This window comes from Pteropus medius, unplaced genomic scaffold, assembly GCF_902729225.1.
Source record: "Pteropus medius unplaced genomic scaffold, Ma_sr-lr_union100, whole genome shotgun sequence".
Classification (NCBI taxonomy): domain Eukaryota; kingdom Metazoa; phylum Chordata; class Mammalia; order Chiroptera; family Pteropodidae; genus Pteropus; species Pteropus medius.
The window spans coordinates 42,997,346-43,018,855 of NW_024349800.1; the positions used below are offsets into that span (position 1 = coordinate 42,997,346).

General features: G+C 42.2%; 1 protein-coding gene across 1 annotated transcript in view; it reads right to left on the minus strand.

The window, feature by feature from the left end:
- VIT (vitrin) overlaps window positions 1–21,510 on the minus strand; it is an 89,844-nt gene that overhangs the window by 26,254 nt on the left and 42,080 nt on the right. Inside the window, exons 6-9 of the mRNA XM_039887418.1 lie at window positions 20,259–20,392; window positions 16,127–16,204; window positions 9,518–9,709; window positions 4,444–4,500 (exon numbers count right to left, since the gene is read on the minus strand). Of these exons, the coding sequence (XP_039743352.1) occupies window positions 4,444–4,500; window positions 9,518–9,709; window positions 16,127–16,204; window positions 20,259–20,392 (461 nt within the window). The remainder of the gene's footprint in view (window positions 1–4,443; window positions 4,501–9,517; window positions 9,710–16,126; window positions 16,205–20,258; window positions 20,393–21,510) is intronic.

A 21,510-nucleotide genomic window follows, 5' to 3' on the forward strand; every position in this document is an offset into this window, starting at 1 on the left:
AAAGAAACGTTATTTAGATGAAACCAGCAGAGGCTCTCAAGTGAACTCCCAGGATGATAATATTTTTCATTTGTGGCAGAAAGTTCAGTAAAGGGGCAGGGGACCAGACTTATGGATGAAGCAACCTGAAATGTGTGGGATTTTATTTTTAAAAGTCTTAAAGCCAAAGAAAAAAACATTTTGCCTTTTTCTTTCATTCACTGTGCACCGAAATCATGGAATAATATAAATCCTGGTATTCAAGGGACCTTAAAAGGTCATTCAATCTAAACAAACCTCCAAGCATGCTTCTACAACATCCCTACCAAAGTGAGTGGGTGGCTAGTGCTTGAATACCTCCAGAGACAGGGAACTCATTGCATACACAAAGTAGTGTATTCTTTCTTGGACTATTGAGACTTGGAGAAAATTTTTCATTGTATTGATCTGAAATCTTTATCCATCCCTCTATTCACCCATTCGTTCGTCCACCCATCCATCCATCCATCCATCCATCCATCCATCCATCCATCCATCCATCTACACTTATTAAGCACCCAATATGTGCCCAGTATCATTCTGTTTAATGGTGAGAGCTAAGTTTAATTTAGCTCAGCCATTAACCAGAAATATGACCTTGAACAAGTCACGTGCGCTCTGTGTACCTTAATTCCTTTGTGAATAACATTAGCAGATTGGGTGAGATGATTGCCAAGTTCAAAATATTTATGATTTATGTTTAAACCTTCTTCTTTAACTTATATCTCTATTGCCACCTACTGGTAAAAATATGAACTTTGCCCTTTCCCTACAAAAAGGTCCTGGTAACATCTCAGTTTTTGCCCAAGGCTTTCAGCACCCTTGAATGTTATGAAGAAATTAGAATACTAGGTGCTCTAATACTTTAGCGAGAGACAGACAATTCCCTGACATCAGGAGTTTCCAAGCCTCACACTCCTGTCCCGAAAACAAATTCGTGCCACTTGAATTTGTTGGAACAAGTTTGAAACAAATCACTTTTATCCAAAAGCCGAGGGCCAAAAAAGTATTTGGTCAGCTGAGACTTGGTGTTTCTGGACTTGGTAGTAATGAGAAAAAAGTAAATTTGGTGTTGAGGAGTAATGGGTGGTGTGGAAAAAAAAAAAAGAAGTTAGAAGACCTGTCCTGTGTCGACCAAACACTAGCTGGGGGCTCGGGGAGCTTGTCTACCTGCCCTGATCTTAAATTTTCTCCTCTGTGAAACTGAGGTCCTAAGTCTTGTCCTGCCCTGCCTTACATGGCAGTAAATGAGTCCAGAATCACTCTGAAAGTACAAGGCACTCCTAAAATACAGAGAATTATTTTTGTGACAATCTTTGCTTGGACATCTCATAGATACAGTCAGTGTCTTAGAGAATTATTGGTTCTGAATGATTTTCATGGTGAGAATGTAGAAACCATTCACAATTCCTGAGAGCGTGCTTAGGGTCAGGGGCTGACCAAGCACTTTACAAGGTTAAGTCACAGTAACCCTGGGAGTTAGGTACAACCATGATCCCATTTTCACAAGTGAGCAAACTGATGCACAGGGAGTGGCAGAGCTAAACTTGCCGCTCAGCAAGCAGGCTCCAGAGCCTGCACTAAACCTCCGTTTATCACACATGAGGAGCTGTTGTGGCTTTAGCGTCTCGGGTTCTTTGTTAGGCCGCCGGAGAGCACACCACCTGGCACACGACCTGTAATGTGCGGACCCAGCACCATCCCTGCTCTGAGGCCTCGGTGCTGATCTTTGCACTGGTTACACAGCTCCTTCTGTCCCCTGTACATCTGGAAGTCACCAGCAAGGGGCCGAAGTGGGAGTTGCAACACTTGGCCTTAAGGCTCTAAAGTTTTATGGGACAGAAGCACAGATGGCCCTTCGGCTTCCTGGTTTCTTCCCACTGACTCCCTCTGGGCTGCAGTTTTTAGGAGGTGGCCGTTGGAGAGGCAGTTAGGGGAATCTCCACAGGTCCCGTCCCTTGGCCTGCCATGAGGGCTGTACGTTTCCCTTGGAGAACTTCCTCTTGTTGTAGTGAAACAGGAAGCACTCAGAGCGGCTGCAGCTGTGCTGATGCCGTTGCCATGCCAGCAGCCCATTCCACAAGGCCTGTCGGAGAACACCCAGGACAGTCTGAGGTCCTGGGCACAAGCCATCACACCGCGAAGCATCGACAGGCCCAGCTTTACAAATGGGTCACCCTCCAAAACTCGGGGTGCGGTATCTGTTTGGGACCTGGCAGCCTTTTCTCGTGGAAACATTAACTCTGTGGGTAGGTTTCCAGGCCAGTGAAGCTATTTGATCAAAAAGAGCTCATGGCACCATGAAGCCAGACAGCAAAAGGATGGTTCTGAGGAAAAGTCACCGAGTTCTAACTTAAATCCTCAGGAGCACGCCACCTCTACCTCTCCTAGGAATACAGCAGGAGCAGCTATGCTGCCGCAGGTGGCTCCTGTCCCGACTCAGAGTGCCCCGGTGGGGGCGGGGGTGAGCCAGTGGGGCCTGCTTTTGTGCAGTGTGTGGGTGTCTTCCCTCCACCTGCGGGCACTAAGGGGGCTTCATGAATAGCTGAGGTCTGAGCGCTCTTGGGCTACGAGAGGCTCCCAGGCCAGGGCTCCCTGGCACTTCGTAGGAGGATCTCAGGTGCTCAGAGCAAACTTGCAGTGATGATGGAAGAGAGAGAGGAGCAGCAGAAATGGGCCAGATTTGAGGATAAGAAAGGAGCTGGGAGTATCGGTGTGTGTCAGTGAGATAGAGTATAATTATTGGGAGCATGAAGAGAATGGAGAAGAAATGGAGACTCATTCACAGCTAGAGAAAGAGGTAATGAGGTTAGAAAAAGGAAATGTGGTCAAATTCTGAAAGCAACCTTGGGTTGTTGGGCAGTGAAAAGCAAGAGCTGGAGATCAGGTGCTATGCCTCGTCACCAACCATCCCCCTAGGCGTGGGTGCTTGTGCTTTGTCCTGGGATGCGCCAGGTGGGCACATAGGCTGCCCAGGTGTGTGGCCTCTCAAGCAGAGAGCCCTTAGGTATCTGGTCTGACAGAAATATTCTCTTTGACCCAGTGAGAATAGACAAAGCCAAGAGATGTCTCAAAAACTTGAGTGACCTGACGTTGAGCCACAGAGGCCAGCAGCGTGTGTGGGGGACGGTGTTTGCCAGTGCAGCAGAGCAGGGGTGCTGAGCAGTGGGCAGCCTTCCCAGGCTGACATGCACTCCAGCAGGTTTCTGGAGAGCAGCTCCCAGAGCATCCTGCCTCTGGATACCTGAGGGGCTTATACAGGGTCAGCTGATCTGCAGGCAACCAGCAGTCTTATTTTGCCCCCTGATAAAAGTGCCCCTGGTTCAGATTTTTCTTGAAAGTCAGCCAAGCTCTGTGCTTGGCTCTACTTTTGGGGGTTGCAGAGGAGGCAAAGATCCTGGCCAAGGGGACAAGAGGGAAGGACTGCCTACGCTTGGCTGCCTGAACAGGCCCATGGGCCTGCTAAGGCCTAAGGTGGCCTTGGAGTCCTTGCCCTGCCCAGCGATTGATTTGTAAGCCCCTTTCCCAGAACAACAGCATATATATTGGCAAAGGTACAACTGTGAAGCATGTAGAAGCTGCTCGTCCCACCCAGGGGTCCCTGTGGAGGCCCTGCTCAGATCTGTCATCAAAGCAAAACAGAACCTACAGTCTCTAGGAATCTTTTAACATATGGAGAATAGACAGGTATCCCCCAGCAAAAGAAAAACCTGACTCTTCTCCTTGGAGGTCTGGGCTCCCGTCCTAGTGCCCTGTGGCTGCAAAGAGAATCGTGTACTTCTATCAAGTCTACGGGCTCAGGGCCCAGAGTTAGTGGAAAGCGTCTAAGCTCACTTGTTTTTCCTTTCTAATCATGGCAGGTCTCAACAGCATCACAGAGAAGAGAATTTGCTTCATCCCTTTGCGCTCCCTGTACTTGGGACAAACCTTTAAGGGTTGCACATAGAAGTGTAGAAAAGGGAGACAGAAAGTGTCATAATTCATAGCAGAATTCCTGGAGGAGAGGGAATGTATTTCTATCTCCCATATCATAGAAGTACCTGAGTGAAATCAATTCTGCCCTTTCCTGAGAAATGGTAAACATTTCTCTTTTACCCTAGTTCCTCAAGTATAAATCCCAGAGAGTATCCCTTCTCAGGCTTGTAAGAGCCTAGGTACTGAATTCTTAGGAATTTCTATCACAACCTTCACAAATTGCCTCGAGGGAACGATGATGACTGAAAGCTTTGCTTATTTAAAAGCTTCCTTACTTTGCTTACAAGTTTCCTTACAAGTTGGGCCCTTGAGTAATATTTTTTTGTTGGCATAACTGGTTTAATGCTCTCTGTCCAAATCTAAATCAAATAGCAAGGTTTTGGAAAGACAAACCCCATGTAAACAAGCTTAACTTTATCAATAGCTAGAAAGGTGAGTTCAGGTTCTTACCTGGATTGCCGCGGGGGCTGTTTTGGCTGCTTGTGTAGGTGATGGTGGACCAGAGATCTGTAATAACATTTGACTGGTCAGAGCATGAATTTTAATCTAACTGTTCTCATTCTTTCCATGATCTAACCTAACAAGGCATTACCAAGGTCAGAACCAAGGTAATGTTTTCTCTTTGGGCGGTCTGGACCTGCCCTGGAGGAGACATTGAATTGGTTGGGGGTGAAGATGGGGGTGGGGATTTAACTCAAAACACTGAGTGAAAATTCCAGGTAAGAATAACCCTCGTATTTCACATCTTTTACTAAAGTGCCATATTTCTTTCTACTCCATTACTCTTAAAATAATTCTCTTCAATTGTGCCACTCCTGAGGAGATCAAAGTAATCCTTCAATAGAAATGTCACTTAACATTTAGCAATTTGCTTAAACTGTGTTAACATGGTATTGATGCAAATAGTACTAATGTTCAGTCATTTTTAAAGGTACACAATGGGTTATCCTTAATTACTCAGTGAGAGAATCAAATACACTTCAGCATTCATTATTTATTGGGCAATTTCTCTGAAGCAAGGTTTTAAAAGGGAGGAGGGAGATTCTGTAAAGAGAGATGCAAAGTCCCTTTGGGGAAATAGGGTGCCACGTGAAAACCAGCTGAGGGTAAAAACCAAGTTTCATGGAAGGGAAGAGATAAGAGGTCATAGAAAAACATCAGTTTCTCTATCAACCATCTACTTTTTATTCCCTTTGTCTTTTTTCCATTACTTGGACACAAATTCAAAATAGCTTTATCTTCTCTCTGATTATAAAGACAACATGTGCCTGCTATAAAAATATGTACTATGGATGGTAAGAAATCACCCACAGTGCAATCTCTCTATCTTAATATATAATCTATACTAGTATACAATTTTGGTGTATAGTGTTTTAACCCCTTTCCTATGCAACGTTCTCAGGTACAGCATGCAATTACAAACATGAGATTGGCACCCATGCTGTTTGGTAGCCTGCTTCTTTGACCTCATAGTCTGTCACAGGTCAGTCCTCTCCTGTTGGTAAATGCACCCAGTCATCAAAAATTTAATAGCTGTATAGTAGCAAGAATGCTTTAACTGTTCCAGTGATGGACAATTAAATCATCTTCGTTTAGTTTTCTATTAGGAACAACATCTGTGTCCAGGTTTCTTTTCACCCTTGGCTGGTAATTACCTTAGGATGTATTCTTATAAGTGCAAATGCTGGGTCATTCTCCATCCACACACTTTCCATAACTGTGTATTACTACTTTCCAATGCAAACTGGTGAAAATTGACATCTTATTGCTTAATTTGCATTTATTTTATTCCTGGTGAGATTGGACATCTCTCGTTATATTTTTTGGCCATTTATAGTTCTTCCACTGCTGCTTTCCTGGTCATGACCTTCACGCATTTTTCTTTTGGAATGTTTGCCTTATTATTTGTAAGACCGGATTTTAAGAAAAACCTTAAGGAAATAAAACTTTCTGAGATGAACTAAATGTTGGTGAGAAGGGAAATTGCATGAAGAAGGGATGGGCAGTTATAGATGCTGATCTCCTTCCTGTCCCAGGTTTCACCACTTCCTCTTCCCTAGCTGCCCAAGGTCAGAGGGCAGAGTGGAGTAGAAAAGTGAATGATCAGCCATCACCATGCCTTGCCACTAGGCGGCGCTCTGCGCCCCTCCCTGGTCTACTCTTCCACGTGGACACATTCAAGCTGTTAGATCAGCTGAGGCGGCCATGGCCTTTCTTAAAATGAGCCTAACCAGGAAAACAATGCTGGGCCTGGAGGGATTTTCCATCTTTTCCAGAATCTTCCTCAGCATATCTATGAATGTGGTTCTCCAGGCTGGCCCCTCTGGCCCTGGGATGCAGCTCTGCAGCCTCCTGGCTCCTGCGGGTGCCGAGGTAGTCTTTGGCCTTTCCCAAGAAGAGTAGCCTCGCTCGACCCATAAGTCTCTGCCATTCTGGCTCTTGGTGCCCTCATCCTACTCCCAGCCTTGACTTGTTCCTTAATAGCTTTGTATATTCATGAGTCAGTTCAGGGGCCATGATGAGGCCTTAGTATCCAGCCTTGTCTTTCTTGGAGTCCTTTCCCCTGGATCAGCTCCTCTTCATGGGCCAGGAGAGACCCTGTCTTTTCTTGCTACTGTTTTTCTACTCTCTGCTGGACTCTCCCAAGTTCCTGTGTCCTGTCTGAGAGGCAGCTCTTGACCTCATTGTGGAGCAAAGATGATTCATAGACCCCAAATGCGGGTTGCTCCTGTTCCAGCTACACACTTCTCAGGTGTCCTAGGGTGAAGTGACCTGCTGCAGGGATCTTGGTGGAATGTGTTCACCGATGTAGCCCAGGATCCTAGAATGGTGCTTGACACATAGCAGGACTCAATACATATTGGCTGAATGACTCAATGAATTAGGTGTTACTTGAATACTCTCATCCACAACCACTGCTAAAATCTTTTAACTATAATCGCATATATAAGAGAAAAAAAACACTCTTGATAAATGCAATAACAGCCACTCACTTGTCTATCAGCAGGAGAGTTACTCTCTTATAATTGGCAGAATATTTTCAGCTCATTTGAAGAAAAAAGGAGTTACCTATGTATTAAATATTATTTAACATAGTTGAGTGAAAATATCACAGCGAATACCTATAGCCATATATTAAAATAGGCATTCATGAAAGTAGGTTGGTGGTTACCAAGGGCTGAGGGAAGGGAGAGACTAGGGGAACATTATGAGTGACTTAATGGATATAGGTTCTCTTTTCGGAGTGACGCAATGTTGTGGATTTGATTGTGGTGGTGGTTGCACAACTCTGTGAACACACTACAAACCACTGAATTCACATTTTCAGTGGATGAATTGTATGGCATGCAAAAAGTATCTCAATAAAGCTGTTATTAAAAAAAGACATAGGCATTCACACATCAATTTTCACTTCTCTTCTTTCCTACAGAAAATCCTTTGAGTAGCCACACAAGTTTTTAAAGTCCTCTTCCCTTCCTCCCACCCAGTTTGGCTCCTTTCTTAGCAATTACGGTACATGCTGCATGGAGCGCTTGCTCTGAGTGTATTTGCCTAACAGTCTGTGGGGTGGCATAGGCGTGGGTGCTGGACGAGGATGAAGAGGGAACACTGATGGACTGAGAGGCTGTCGTCCAAGGCCCCTGTCCCCAGGCCAGGAAAAATGAAGCTTTGCCAGGTTGGGAGCCACTACTTCAGGTTGCTTGAGGTTTTCTATAAGCACAGGCCCAACTTGCAACAGAATTTCCAAGTGCCCAGTGTAGCCAAGTAAATATGCCACATGTTTAATTATATGAGTTATGTGAAAAATTGATGTCCACTAAGGAGACACCAGGAGCAAACAACTTACTCAGCTACTTGAAAATCTTTGGAAGAATCGAGGACTCTAAAAGTTAAGAGCCTGAAATTAAGAAAAAAGAAAACTTCTTCTTATGAGACCCCTGTCATTCAGCATCCTTCCCATTTTCTCTTTCACTGTCAGGCATAGTGTGTCTGTGTTTATATTCGCCTTAGTTGAACAAGAATAGGATGGCAGGGAGATGTATTTCAGAAATTATTTTTATGCTATTTTTATTCAGGGATTTTATATCACAGCTTCTTCCAGGAGTGGTTCATTGAACGGAATAATAGAAATCTCTATTTCATAGGGTCGTTGGGAAGATTAAATAGAATAATGCTCGAAGGGCACCTGGCACAGGGAAAGCATGGGCTATGCACATCCCGTCATTATTTATTATTAATTGCAATGGGAAAGAGCTGTGTCCACCACCCTCTAATTTTGCCAACACGTCCATGTCAAGGTGGGTCAGGCCCTGCTCGTGTGACTCTTCATTAGTGCCTGGGGTGTTGGTTTATGTCAGGGGTGTCTCCTGCAAGGGGCGTCACAGGAGGACCAGGCTGCTGGTGTTTGAATCCCAGCTCTGCTCCTGCTCAGTCGTGGGACTTGGGGTCAGTTTCCTCACTGCTCTACTCCTTGGTTTCCTCATCAATATAATAGTCAAATAAAAAGTAATGTATCTACTTGATAAGGTTGTTATGAGGGTTTAATAGGCTCATATTTGAAAGATGCTCAGGAGAGTGTGTAGCATATTGAAAGTGCATATTGAATAAAAAGATGGATAGAGAGCTAGCTGGGCTCTGATGTGGGGTGGAGGAGGGGGCAGAGGAAGGCCATGCTATGAGGCGGTAATGTTTGGAAGATGGAAGTGAGGCCGAAAAGAGCAAGTCCTGGGTACTTTCTCCTTGAAGGAGAAAGTGGCACCAGGTGGGAAATATTTAGAAAAAAATTGCTGAGACAGTAGTGACAATTCAGCTGTGGAATCTTCCAGCCCCTTGCCAGAAGGCCTTTAGAAATGAGGTGGGTGCTTATTAGCCCAGGACGGCTTACATATAAGCTATTTAGAAACTAGAGACTGGATTATCGATGAGTGCTTAAGGTTGTGTATTACAGAGATTAATTCCATAAACTGGACTTGGGTAAAACCTAAAACACATTTGAAGAAACGGGTACAAGTGGTTAAGACAAAAAGCAATCAGAAAAGGACTAAAAATTTTAGCTCTCTGGCTTTTGCTAAAGGTTCTTTTGGTTTTGTTTGTTTCTACTATTTGAAGACTTCCAGGAGTTTGTAATTTGTCACTTAAAACTCAACAGTGTTTATACAGAAACCCACTATCCATTCGACTGAGCTTTTGTAGAAATGGGGATTACGTAATGGGAAAGTTTCACATAATACCCTATCTTCAAAAGTATGGTAACAACAGTCCTATTATTGAATCTATTTTAAGCTCCATCTACATGATTTGCTTAGTTCTTGGCTTTGTCTTGAATTATTATTATTGGGCTCAAGTTTACTGCTTAAATTTTGGAAGACACAACCTCATACCCCTGGCCCAGGTGTCAGGCGTTCCCTCCTTACTCAAAAGGTGGAAGATGGGCACTTCATACAGGCATTCAGACAGAGCTGTTACTTTAGAACCCAATCTCCCACTTCATTAGCATGTGGAAATACACAGTCTACCTACTTACCCAGTTCCCAGCTCCTGTGGCCCACGGGCTGTAGTCTGGGGCTGCTGGTGGTAGAACCTGCAGACAGGGATGGCTTTGGCAAGGTGGTGTGGGTGGCTTTTACTAGGGTGGTCCCTGGTACCTGCATCAAGGTGACTGGCTCTGCAGTTGTCCCTGGAACTGATGGATTCTGATAGGCTTTTGTGGTCTCACCTGTAAGAAAATGAAATTACACTGGGGCCTACAAAACAGTCGGCAGACTCTTCAGGAAAGAAATAAATGTTTATTGGACACTAGTTATGAGCAAAGACCTGTGCCAGCCACTGTGGAGGCTGAAATCTACCTGCCCCAAAGGAATGTACAATCCGGATGGAGCAATAAGCCGAAAGAGACACAAGATTAAATAACAATAGAGTACTTAAATGACAGTTCAGACTGCAGCGACATAGACAAGGCAGAATGTGATTAATTGCCAAATTAATTTTCCAGACACTAGAAGCAAAGGGTCATGAACATACTTTTTTTGCTGTTTCAATTAGCATTGGTCTAGGGAGAGAAGATACTTTCAAGGCATTCACTTTTAGAGACTATATTCTGGATTTCTAGTTTGGGTTGGCTCATGACTAGTCAACTAATTCTTCTGGGCCCCAGTTTCCTTATCTATAAAGTGAAGTAATAGAATGAATTAGATTGTAAGGATCATGTTGATTCTACTTCTAAGCTATGCTCTTCATCCATGTGTGATGATTTAAATTGCTTCCATAATTTTTTTCATACTCGAACATTTTTAAATTAACTTTATTGGAGTGTCATTGGTTAATAAAATCACGTTGGTTTCAAGTGTACAATTCAAAAATACATCGTATGTGTTTTGCATTGCATGTTCACCACCCAAAGTTAAATTTCCTTCTGTCACCATATGTCTGATCCTCTCTACCCCTATGTACCTTCCCCGTCTCCCCCTACCCTCTGGTAACCACTAAACTGCTGTCTGAGTCCACAAATCTCCGCTTGTTTGTCTTGTTCATTTGTTCCTTTCAATTTTATATTCCACATATGAGTGAAATCATATGGTTCTCAACTTTTTGTCTGACTTATTTCACTTAGCATGATAATCTCAGGATCCACCCATGTTGTTGCAAATGGCAGTATTTCATCTTTTCTTATGGCTGAGTAATATTCTACTGTATATATGTACCACATCTTCTTTATCCAATCATCTATTGTAGGAAACTTCAGTTTCCATGTCTTGACCACAATGAATAATGCTACTAGGAACATTGGGATGCATATATCTTTATAAATGTTTTTAAATTTGTGGGTAAATATCCAGAAAAGAGATTGCTAGTTCATATAGTAATTCTATTTTTAACTTTTTGAGGAATTTTCATACTGTTTTCCATACTATCTGTACCAATTTACATTCCCACCAGCCGTGTATGAGGGTTCCTTCTTCCCCACAATCTCTCCAGCGCTTGCTATTACTTGTCTTGTTAATAACAGCCATTCTAATTATTTGCATTTCTCTATTAGCTAGTGAGGATGAGCATCTTTTCATATGTTTGTTGGCCATTTGTATGTATGTCTTCTTGGGAGAGGTGTGCGTTCAGGATCTCTGTGCATTTTTTAATTGGATTGTTTGTTTTTTTGTTGAGTTGTATGAATTCTTTGTATATTTTGGATATTAGACCCTTATCAGAGGCATTGTTTGCAAATATCTTTTCCCATTCAGATGATTGACTCTGCCTTGTTGATGGTTTCTTTTGCTCTGCAGAAGCTTTTTAGTTTGATATAGTCATATTCATTTATTTTTGCTTTTACTTCCCTTGCTTTGAAGTCAAAATCACAAAATCCTCTCTAAATCCAAGGTCCACGAGTTTAATATCTATGTTTTCTTCTATGCTATTTTTTGTTTCAAGTCTTATATACCAAGTCTTTGATCCATTTTGAGTTAATTTCGATGTATGGTTATAGAGAGCAGTCTAATCTCATTCTTTTGCATGTAGCTTTCCAATTTTCCCAGCACCTTTTATTGAAGAGGTTTTCCTTTCTCCATTGTATGTTTTTGGATCTTTTGTCAAAAATTATTTGCCCATATATATGAGAGTTTATTTCTGGACTCTGTGTCTGTTTTTATGCCAATATCATGCTGTTTTGATTACTGTTTCTTTGTAGTATAATTTGAAGGCAGAGTGATATCTCCAGCCTTGTTCTTTTTTCTCAAGATTATTTTTGGCTATACAGAGTCTTTTGTGCTTCTATACAAATCCAATTATTTTTTGTTCTACTTCTTTAAAAAATGCCTTTGGGATTTTGACAGGGATTGCATTAAATCTGTATATTGCTTTGTGTAATAATGTCATTTTAACCATGTTGATTCTTCCAATCCATAAACATGGAATATCTTTCCATTCCTTTGTGTTTTCTTTAATTTCTTTTAATAATGTCGTATAGTTTGCAGTGTATAGGTCCTGCACATGCTTCATTAGGTTTATTCTCACTGATGTACTCACTCGCTCTAAGCTCCAGTGCAAGCGCCTACCCAGTGGGCATTGGGGACTGTCTTCAGAACCGTGGGTCTGTGCCAGAAGGAGATACAAAATGGTCCCCAAAGTGAAGAGTGCCCCAGTCCTAGGAGGGAACAAATGCCTGCTGGATCCCACGGGGGTTATGCCAGCATCTGTATTAGTTTCCTAGGCTCGTCCTATGCGAACTCATTACATACCTCATAGTTACATGTGAGGGCAGGAAATCTAATATTCACTGAGTAACTACTATGTGCCAGATACTATGAAGGCCTTTTTTACATAAGCATTTGCATTTGAACCTTAATCACAATCCTAGAGGTCGATGCAGGTATCCCCATTTTTAAGATAAGAAACAGATTTTCCAAGAGGTCCAGAAATGTGTCTAAGGTCACGAACATAATAGATAGCAGAGCCAGGATCTGGGCCCACACTTGTTTGATACCAAATTCTATACTTTTTTCTTCAAAAGGGAAACAAAGGGGAAACCAAGTCATGAGTAGCTTCAAGATTCCTGAATGTGGATTCCATCAGAGGGTGGTCTCTCTAGCATTCTGGTAGAAGTAGTCTTACCCTCTAGACAAAGGGAAGAGATGGCTTTGGTGGGTATAGGCAATGAGGGCAAAAGGTCCCTGGGAAGTCAAACTTACTACCATAAACTCGGGCTTGATTTTCTTCTGTGGCAGGGTGAGCTGGTCAAAGGGGATTTTCCTGACACTCTTGCTCAGCAGTCTTGAATAAAGATTTACTTTCCCTTCTCTTATTGCCGTGCCAGCCATGTGCCTTCCCAGCTTTAACTTCTACAATCCAACACTTACCTGTTTTTATTTAGTTCAGAGTAGCTTGAGGCTCTAACCACATAACAGCTGCCCACCTGTGGTTGCTTACTGCCTGGGGGAACAGCATTTAAATTTCAGAAATGTCTGTCTTCAGCAGGAGATGCACGGGGCATCAAGATGCTTTCTATTTTTTGAGTGAGAGACTTTCTCTTGGAAGAAAGTTGTTAAGCTTTGGGTGAGGGGGTCATCCTAACCTGATTTGCCTGTTAACTCACATTCTTGGAGAGATCAGGAAGCATTTTATAGGGGCACGCTGGGACTTGAACAGCCACTGACATCTCTTCTGGTTCCCCCAATTTCTATAGGAACTTTATCATTTAAGAAAGAGTAGCAACAAAGGAGGCCACCATTTTCCAGTTCTCACCGGAATTTTTTATTTGAGTTGGTGAAATTTACTCCATGGTGGGACTATAACTTTAAAGAGCTGTTCCTCTATCTCGAAGCTGAATGAGACCCTCAATATCCCTTTTATGTTAAAATCCTTGTAGTTTAGCTCAGGGTCTGTTACATAGAAGGTGCTCAACAGACGGTTATTGAATGAATGAATGAACTTAATTTTTCCCACTCTGACAACTATAAATGATCTTGTAATAAGATGCTAACACCCAGCGAATGTCATGGAAGGATGAGATGATTTGTTAGAGGGGGACAAGTGATATCAGCAACACATATTTGATATTCTAGCTATGGCTTTTGCTCATTTTAAATCAACATGCAAGAAGGCCTGCCTGGCCCTCCCTCACTCCTGCTGGACGTCAGTGACTCAGGCACATGGGTGAACTATGGTAAGCCAGGCCATGGTGCTTGGGGTAAATAGAGAAGTTTTGGAACTGATTTCTGCTGTGGAGAATGTAGAAATCAAATGGATTTTATAATCTAAGCTGTCATTTGGCTATAGTGCCCTCCCCTCCACCTCTCCCCATAACTTTCCCTTCTTTGAGGGGATACATTCAGCATTTGAACACTACATGGGCCAGTTGGAATGGTGCCCTTGGGCAAGATGTTAAACCTTTCCAAGGGTCAGCTTCCTTTGCTGAAAGGGTGACACTGGCACTCTGCCTCAGGGTCACTGTGTAGTACAGGTGTCTGGCACAGAGAAAACACTTGATCATTGATAGCCACAGTCACAGGAGGTTATCAGGACTCTTGCTGTTGTGTGGATTCTGGATAAGGCCCAAAGATGAAGCCAGAAGGCCCCAGTACCCCTGTTCTAAATGAGGAGAGGTGCCACTGAACTTCCTGCAGGTGGGGTCACTCTAGTCGAACCTGCATGGTCATCAACCCCACCTCGACCAGGACAGTCAGCAGAAGGAAAAAACCAGAATAAGGGGAGAGGTCAGTAGCCATCTTTTGGGGAGAACAGAGTTCAGGGTGAGAGGATCTTCCCTCCCTTCTTTCATGCTTTGTCCTCCTGAAGCCAAATGAAGAGGCATCAAGAGACTCACTCGCCAACCACAAGAGCATGCAGGGAGGGGTGATGGGCCTCTCGTCCCCGCCGACCTTTCTAAGCTGCAGCACCCACAGGCCTACCTGGTACGCTGCAGGAGCAGAGCTCGTAGAGAAAGTTTTGGGGCATATTCTTGGAGTCTAGCAGTATTCTCTCTCAGGGTAAAAATAAGGGTGCTCGACATGTGGCCTCTGAAGTTGGGGGGCTAACTTGAACATAGAGATTGTTTCTGAAAGGGGAAGGGGTGCTGCTCGAGGGGCTTAGGCCGGCAGGACTTAGAAGGCCAAAGGTGAAGTGAAATGGGAAGAGGAAGGTGATCTCACCCATCCTAGTTCTGCTCAGACCCCTGAGGGGAAGAAGAGAACCCCAGCCGTTCCCACCGCTCTGTGCGAAGGAACTGCCCAGGAAGCTGCTGGGCGGAGGGATGGGACACCTAACTCAGATCTCTGGCCCCTCATGAGGGGGCCAAGATATAGCTGAACACTGTCCCCTAAGCCCAAGATATCCATACATGTCACCTACTTAGAAATCACCGAGAACTGCTGGCCTAGATGAGACAGCAGAGAGGCCAGGAACACTCTCCCTCCATCAACTGGCCACTCACTTAAGGAGACCTCTGTCACCCATTCTTCTTCTCCATGCCCACACCAAAAGAAGACAGGCAGTATCTCAGAAATGCTCTATGAGCCACCACAATCCACTGCCAGCTTGGGGGCTGGGATGGGGAAGAGCTGTATCCTTGCATTAAAACCAAAGCAAGTCTAGATTACTGGAATAATTAGTGTCATTAAAGATATAGTTGTAGCAGTAATGGGGGGGTGAAAAACATTTCCTCTTTGTAAGCCAAGACTTTTCAAATGAGTACTCTTTAGATATGTTGTTATTAGCATTAAATACAAAACAAAACAAAATAGCATAATGGTATACAGAGAAGTTTCTGGCCCAGATTGTTTGGGTTTGATTCTCAGTTCTGCTATTACTAGCTGTGTGGCAAAGGGCAAGCTACTAAACTTCTCTGTGCTGCATTGTACTCAAACTGTAAATTAAGGCTAAGAATAGTACATACCCATGGTATTGTTGGGGTGATTAAATGCAATAATCAGCTCTTGGAACACTGTAAATTCTTAAATCATGTTCACCTTAAGTACATGATCAAAATTAGCTAATCCATTAAGTTTCTGGAAGCAATTATAAAGCAACTCACAGCTTCTCTTTGTGTGGGAAACCAAAGTACCACCAATGACACAATATTACATAGCACAGTTCCCACTTTAACATAGAAACCTAGAGAAAGGTATTTTCTACCTGTACCCTCTTTGTGTTTTGCATGAAGTTGGGTCGTCACAACCTCAGGGATAGTGTATCTTTGGCTTGGATTATTCAGATTAGCTACTTGTTGTTATCCCATAAGCCACATCCTTCTCTTCGCTTCCTTTCATTTCATACCTAAGTGGAGACAGCCTTTTCCCTTTCAACTACCAGGGAATATTTCCAAACAGAATGTCATGTCATCTTCTAAAGTTAGCAATACAATAAAATTTAAGGCAACAGTCATTCTGCGTGAAAATGGCACAAACACAGAGACAATCTTGGAAACGTGAAAACAAAAACAAACAAAAACATTAAAGCCTCACTCTTCAGCCCCAGCCATCTGATCCCATTGATTTCTATGCCCATGTTCCTGGCATCTGTTAAAATATTACTGGAGTCAGTAGAGCTTGACCAGTTTAGATGTTAATTTCTACACTATCTTCTAAAACACAGTACTGTGTGTTTACGAATTCAGAAGATTTAGATGAAATCACTCATGAACACTTGCCTGCTTTGGCAGCTTGGCTTTTAGGTGATGAATATGTAAGAGCCGATGGGTAGGTTACACCCTTTGGGGGTTTACCTTCTGCAAAAGAGAAAAAAAAAAACACATGATTTATTTGTAGAGCTAGAGGTTTTAGATGGTTCTGTTCACATAAGATGATTCCTCCTTCCAATTTATCTCTCGAGTTCAATAAAATCAGTCTCCCCCACACTGAGTTGTTGATTACAATAAGAAAGTCAAGTGGCATTTTGTTTTCCTGTATAGCCTATGTTTTATTAATATTAGAAAGGAAGTAATAAAATCTCCATGACTCAGAGTTAACATTAGCAACACTGATTTTTCCCATGCAGATGTGACATGGAAGCTGAGGTGTTCATGCATGGGGTTTTGAATGTTTAATTAGGTCAGTAGATGGATGTAAAACATTCCCCATGTTCTCCTTTAGATTCCGGAGAGCTTTGGTCACAGGCTGGCTATGCAAGAATGGCTACCGCTTACTTTCATGGATCCTGTGGGATCCATTTGAATTCCATGGCATTAGAACAGCTGAAAGTAGGTAAAGGTAGATCAGCCTTGGAAATAAGCATTAGCTGCCCACCCAGGGAGAGGGAGTTTGGATGCCAGGTGAGAAGAAGGACTGCTAAACGTATATATGTCCTGCAGACAATGGAGGCATAAAAAACAAAATCAATCAGGTGATGGGGCTGGGTAAGCAAGTACCAAGGCTGATATGTCTGAAAATTGCCCGAGAAGGCTGCTGCCTGCAGTCTTCCTCCGCCATGAGGTCATGCCTGAAATTCCACTATAAGAGCCTTGTTCCACAAAGAAATGGAAAGTGTCCCAGAATGTAAAACCCCCCAAAAGGCAGGTAATTTGTCTCGCCTCTTAACTGTTGAATTCTCAATGCCTAGACACTGTCTGACCTGTAGTAGATGCTCAGTAAATATTTATTCAGTAAAGGAATATCTTAGTGCTTAGATCTCTTTTGCATTCAAATACCCTTGGGAGGTGTCTCACACATTATCCAATATTTCCATTTAATAACGAAAGCATTTTAACTCTCAATTTGAGGGAATAGGATAGAGCTTGGGAGGAGACGGTGAGGAGTGTCAGGTGGCGAGCCCAAGGAGGTGGAACAAGATCTAGTGTGTGATCTTGTCAAACACTCTATTGGCACAAAGGATTATAGGGTCATGAAGCAGACAGAATAACAGGGTCTCAGGAAAGCCTTGCGAATGAGAGTAAAAATATATAGGTTTCTGTTTCTATTTTACTATTAGTTAACTGCCTTAATCTTTGAGACTCTCTAATTTTTTTTCATTCACAAAATATGGACAATGATACAGACCAACCCACTACATAATGTTGTAGGATCTAATGGAAAAAAAAATGTTTTCGAACTATATATTATAGAGATGCAAAAAGATTATTCTGGTATTACCTATAAATGTCACTCAGAGTGGGAATGAGGCAAAAGGTTTGGGCTTGAGTTACTTCATCTTATTAAAGTCACCTGGGAGCAGAGTTTGCCATTTCCAGGTCCTCCGCCCTTGGGCCTGCTCCAGACAGACAACAATTAGGGTTATTTCAGATCCAAAGAAGGCCCTTGGCTATGGCCTCACTTTATCAACAGAGCACTGCAGAGACATTGTCTCTGTTTCCTATTCTTCTTGCATCTAAAATCCTATGGTTCTTTCTGTTCAGAAGGAAAAGGGGTGTGAGCTCAGTTTTCCAAAATGGGGGTCAAAAAGCAAGTGGGCAGTTTTAGGAGGACTCTCTCCAACCCTTCCTGTCCCTGGGCTTAGGAAAGATCATGCTGACCAAAAATGCACAGCCTCGCTTTTGTCCCCTTCCTAGACCAAAGTGAATTAATTAAAGGAGCACAGTGACATGTCAAAATGAGAAATAAAAGCCTTGAAAAAAGTCCTAGAGACATCTGAGCCTTCAGACGAGGGCTCTGACGTGATTGGGTGAAACTTGCTGGTGGTGAGCTTCTGACCGATGCGGAGCACGCTTGGCCGCCAGTCGGTCGATACCCTCACACTGCAGCGCACTTTTCTAACTCATCCATTTGGAAGATGCTCCTAGTCATCGCAGAAGCACAAACGTTTATTATCGTTGGCATAAGTGTTTGTGGTTAAATGTCGCTAGGTGGAATGAGGGAACATGAAAGTTGATATTTGTAGGAAATAACCTCAGCAGATTGCTTTCCATTTAAAATCCCAAAACATCTCTACTCTTATGGAATGAATTTTTTTTCTTAAACCTCTGTTGGGACTCTTGAATTGCTAGCTAAGTACTTTAGATCAAAATACTCTTATTTCACCAGGAGCTACTTGGTAAACACCTATGTGGAGATTATATTTCTCTCTGTGCTCAACAAATTTGCATTCTAGACATTATTAGCATTTTCACATGGCCCTTATTCTGAATTCTTTGTTACAAGGTGAACCTCACAGTACTGTGGTTGCCAACTTTCCACTATTTGACTTAGAAACCAGTCTAATTGGAACCCTAAGTGTGAAGAGGAGTAGAAATCTCTTCTTTATATAAGAATACTAGCTAATAAATGTGAAAGAATGACAGAATTAGAATAACTATAATTTTGCAATTACTAAAGTAATTTTTGCTACCTCAAGGATCACTAATAGATGTCAAAACCGTAGGGTGAAATTTGTTAGGAAACAAGCTATTTATGCTGTTGGGAAGTATCGCTCTGCAAATTGCTTATCAATTACAAGGTATCTTCACCATGGAAGGAGATTGTGAAGTTATTCAAATAATCAAGTTTAGTTTCACCAACAATTGCACAAACTAACATTATGTGCCTCCCGATATGGGCATTGTGATAAGACATAACGGATCTGCTATGATACTACCTCTGTAGTATCCTTGTCAAAATACTTGACCTGAATGAAGTGATGAGGAAACTAGTAGACATATATGTGGTCCAGATTGTGCGACATACTCCTAGACAACTGGCTGGGACTCCAAAAACGGCATTGCCATTCATGACCAAAAAAAGTAGTCTGGTAAGATAGTTACAGTCCTAGATTAGAGGACATTAAATAGACATGACGACTAAATGCAATGGTTTCTCTTTGATTGGATTGTGGATCCAAAAAGAAGAAGAAATTACTATGAAGACTATTTTAGGATAATTAGATAGTGAATAAGAACTATTTATTAGATAATATTATTGTATCAATGTTTATTTTTTAGGTATGATGTTGGTATAGTGGTTATTTAGGAAAATGTTCTTGTTCTAACAAGATGTGTGCTGAAGTGTCGAGAGATAAGGTGTCATGATGCCTGAAGCTTATTTTCACATGGTTCAGAACAAAAAATATAGATAAATGATAAGTAGATAAACAAAGCAAATGTAGCAACATATTAACAATTGGCGAATCCAGGTGAAGGGAATAGAGGTATTCATTGTAATATTCTTTTAATTTTTCTGTAAGTTAAAAAATTTTCAAAAATAGAAGGTTGGAGAAATTCACAAATATAAAAAAGGGAGGGGGTCATGATAGTACAAAGATACTTGGTTACCTTTTCACTGTGAAATCACACTAGTCATTAGCTCAGTGACATTATGTCTTTGGAAAAGAGGGGAAAGAGTAAAAATAATTATCTACAAAAATCCTATGGAGCTAGATAGAACTGATTGACTAGTGAAACAATTATTAAATAAAAAGAAATCTCAAAATTGTAGCTCGGTTCTCCAAGAGCCTATGTCTCTATCTGTTCATTTCCCAGAAATCTCGAGGAATGAGGTTCTAGAAATGAGACTCATTGAGCCTAACAAAAGGAGTATTTCAAAAACCCAAGTTATTAAATGTAATTCACTTAATTAGAAAGTTTGATTGGACTTACAGATAGCTGCAGTGTGTTTAAAATGAGTAATTGGAGCCTTTTAATATTTCTAGACTTGGTAGTGATTTATCGCTATAATTATAATTCATTGTTTCATGATCCTAATTATCAGAAGAACTAATGCTTCAGACTTTTATGAAGTGAGGTGGGCCATAAATTAAAACTAACAGCACATTCAAAAGAACACATTTCATCCTGCGAGGTCACTTGACCCAAGTGCCCTTGTGTAGCAGGACATTTCCCCAGTGTTCGGGCTTACCTGAGATGATGAAGGATTCTCGCCACCGTGGGAGGGACAGGGACTGGACGCCGTTGGAATAACTCCCTTTATAGCCAGACTGTCCAGCTACTTTCCGAACAAGTATTTTCCCTCCTGAATTATCAAGCACACCACTATAAAGAGAAAAAAATTTTTTTCTTTGAAGAGCAGAAAAATTTTGTTTGACGTGATCGACAGTCTCCATCTTTATATAAACATATGAAAGATGATTAAGAAAAGGTTTCACCTTGACCTGCAGCCCACCCCTCCTTCTCATGGCCCAGCATCTGATCTCTCAGTTCAGATGTCATTCTTTTGCTTCTTACAGAACCTGATCGCTCAGTCAGGAATTTCTCTTTGTCACCATCCTTCATTTCCTTATTCCCACTCGTTCTTTTAAGAAAAATCTCTTTCCCGACAATTTCCAATTTGGTTTTGTGACATCACTGAATGATTCCAGTTATTTCAAAGGGTGACATGACACTTTAAAAAGCAAATTATTCCTTTTGTTTGGGCCCAGGAAGGAAGGTGTACAGTTAAATTAAACTGATTAAAATGAGCCCCCAAAGACTGAAACTGTTTCTTTAATTTATAGGATTTTGAAGGTTTTAGATCCTGACATGACAGTAACTGAAATATCTTCCTCTTTCCTTTTATGTGAGGCAGGGGCTCCATTCTGGTTCCTAAATATCACTTTCATATTGTCATTTCCTCACCACAGAGGCTGAAACGGCTCCTTTGGGTATCCGTAATTTATGGCGCGGAGGAGCTAAAAACATACTTAGATTGTTCCCATCGACACCCTTCCTTCCCTCCAGAAATAAGAGTCGCCATTTCCTGCTCTCTCACCTTTATGGTGAGTCAACAACTTTCAATGCTCAACTTCTCAATGACCCAGAAGGAAAAAAAGGGATAATAATACTTGACATGTAAACCAGTGAATTGCTTTAAAATCATTCCCACGTATGGCATCTCCCTGGGCCCTCTCCGTAAACCTGAGTCGTGGAGTGGAGGGAATGCCGCTCCCAGTTCATGGAAACAGGCTTGGACAAGTCAGGCGACTCACTCCAAATTTTGTAACAAGTAAATTGCAAGGCTGTGATTTGAACCCAAGACTAACTGACTGGGAATCCTGGGTTTGTCCCCCTCGGTCATAGTTGTCTCTCAGGATTCAAAAGCACAGGTACCTCCTGACACTAACTGCTCATTGTTCCCTCACATCTTTGCAACTCTGCTTTCGCTTCTCTCAGAA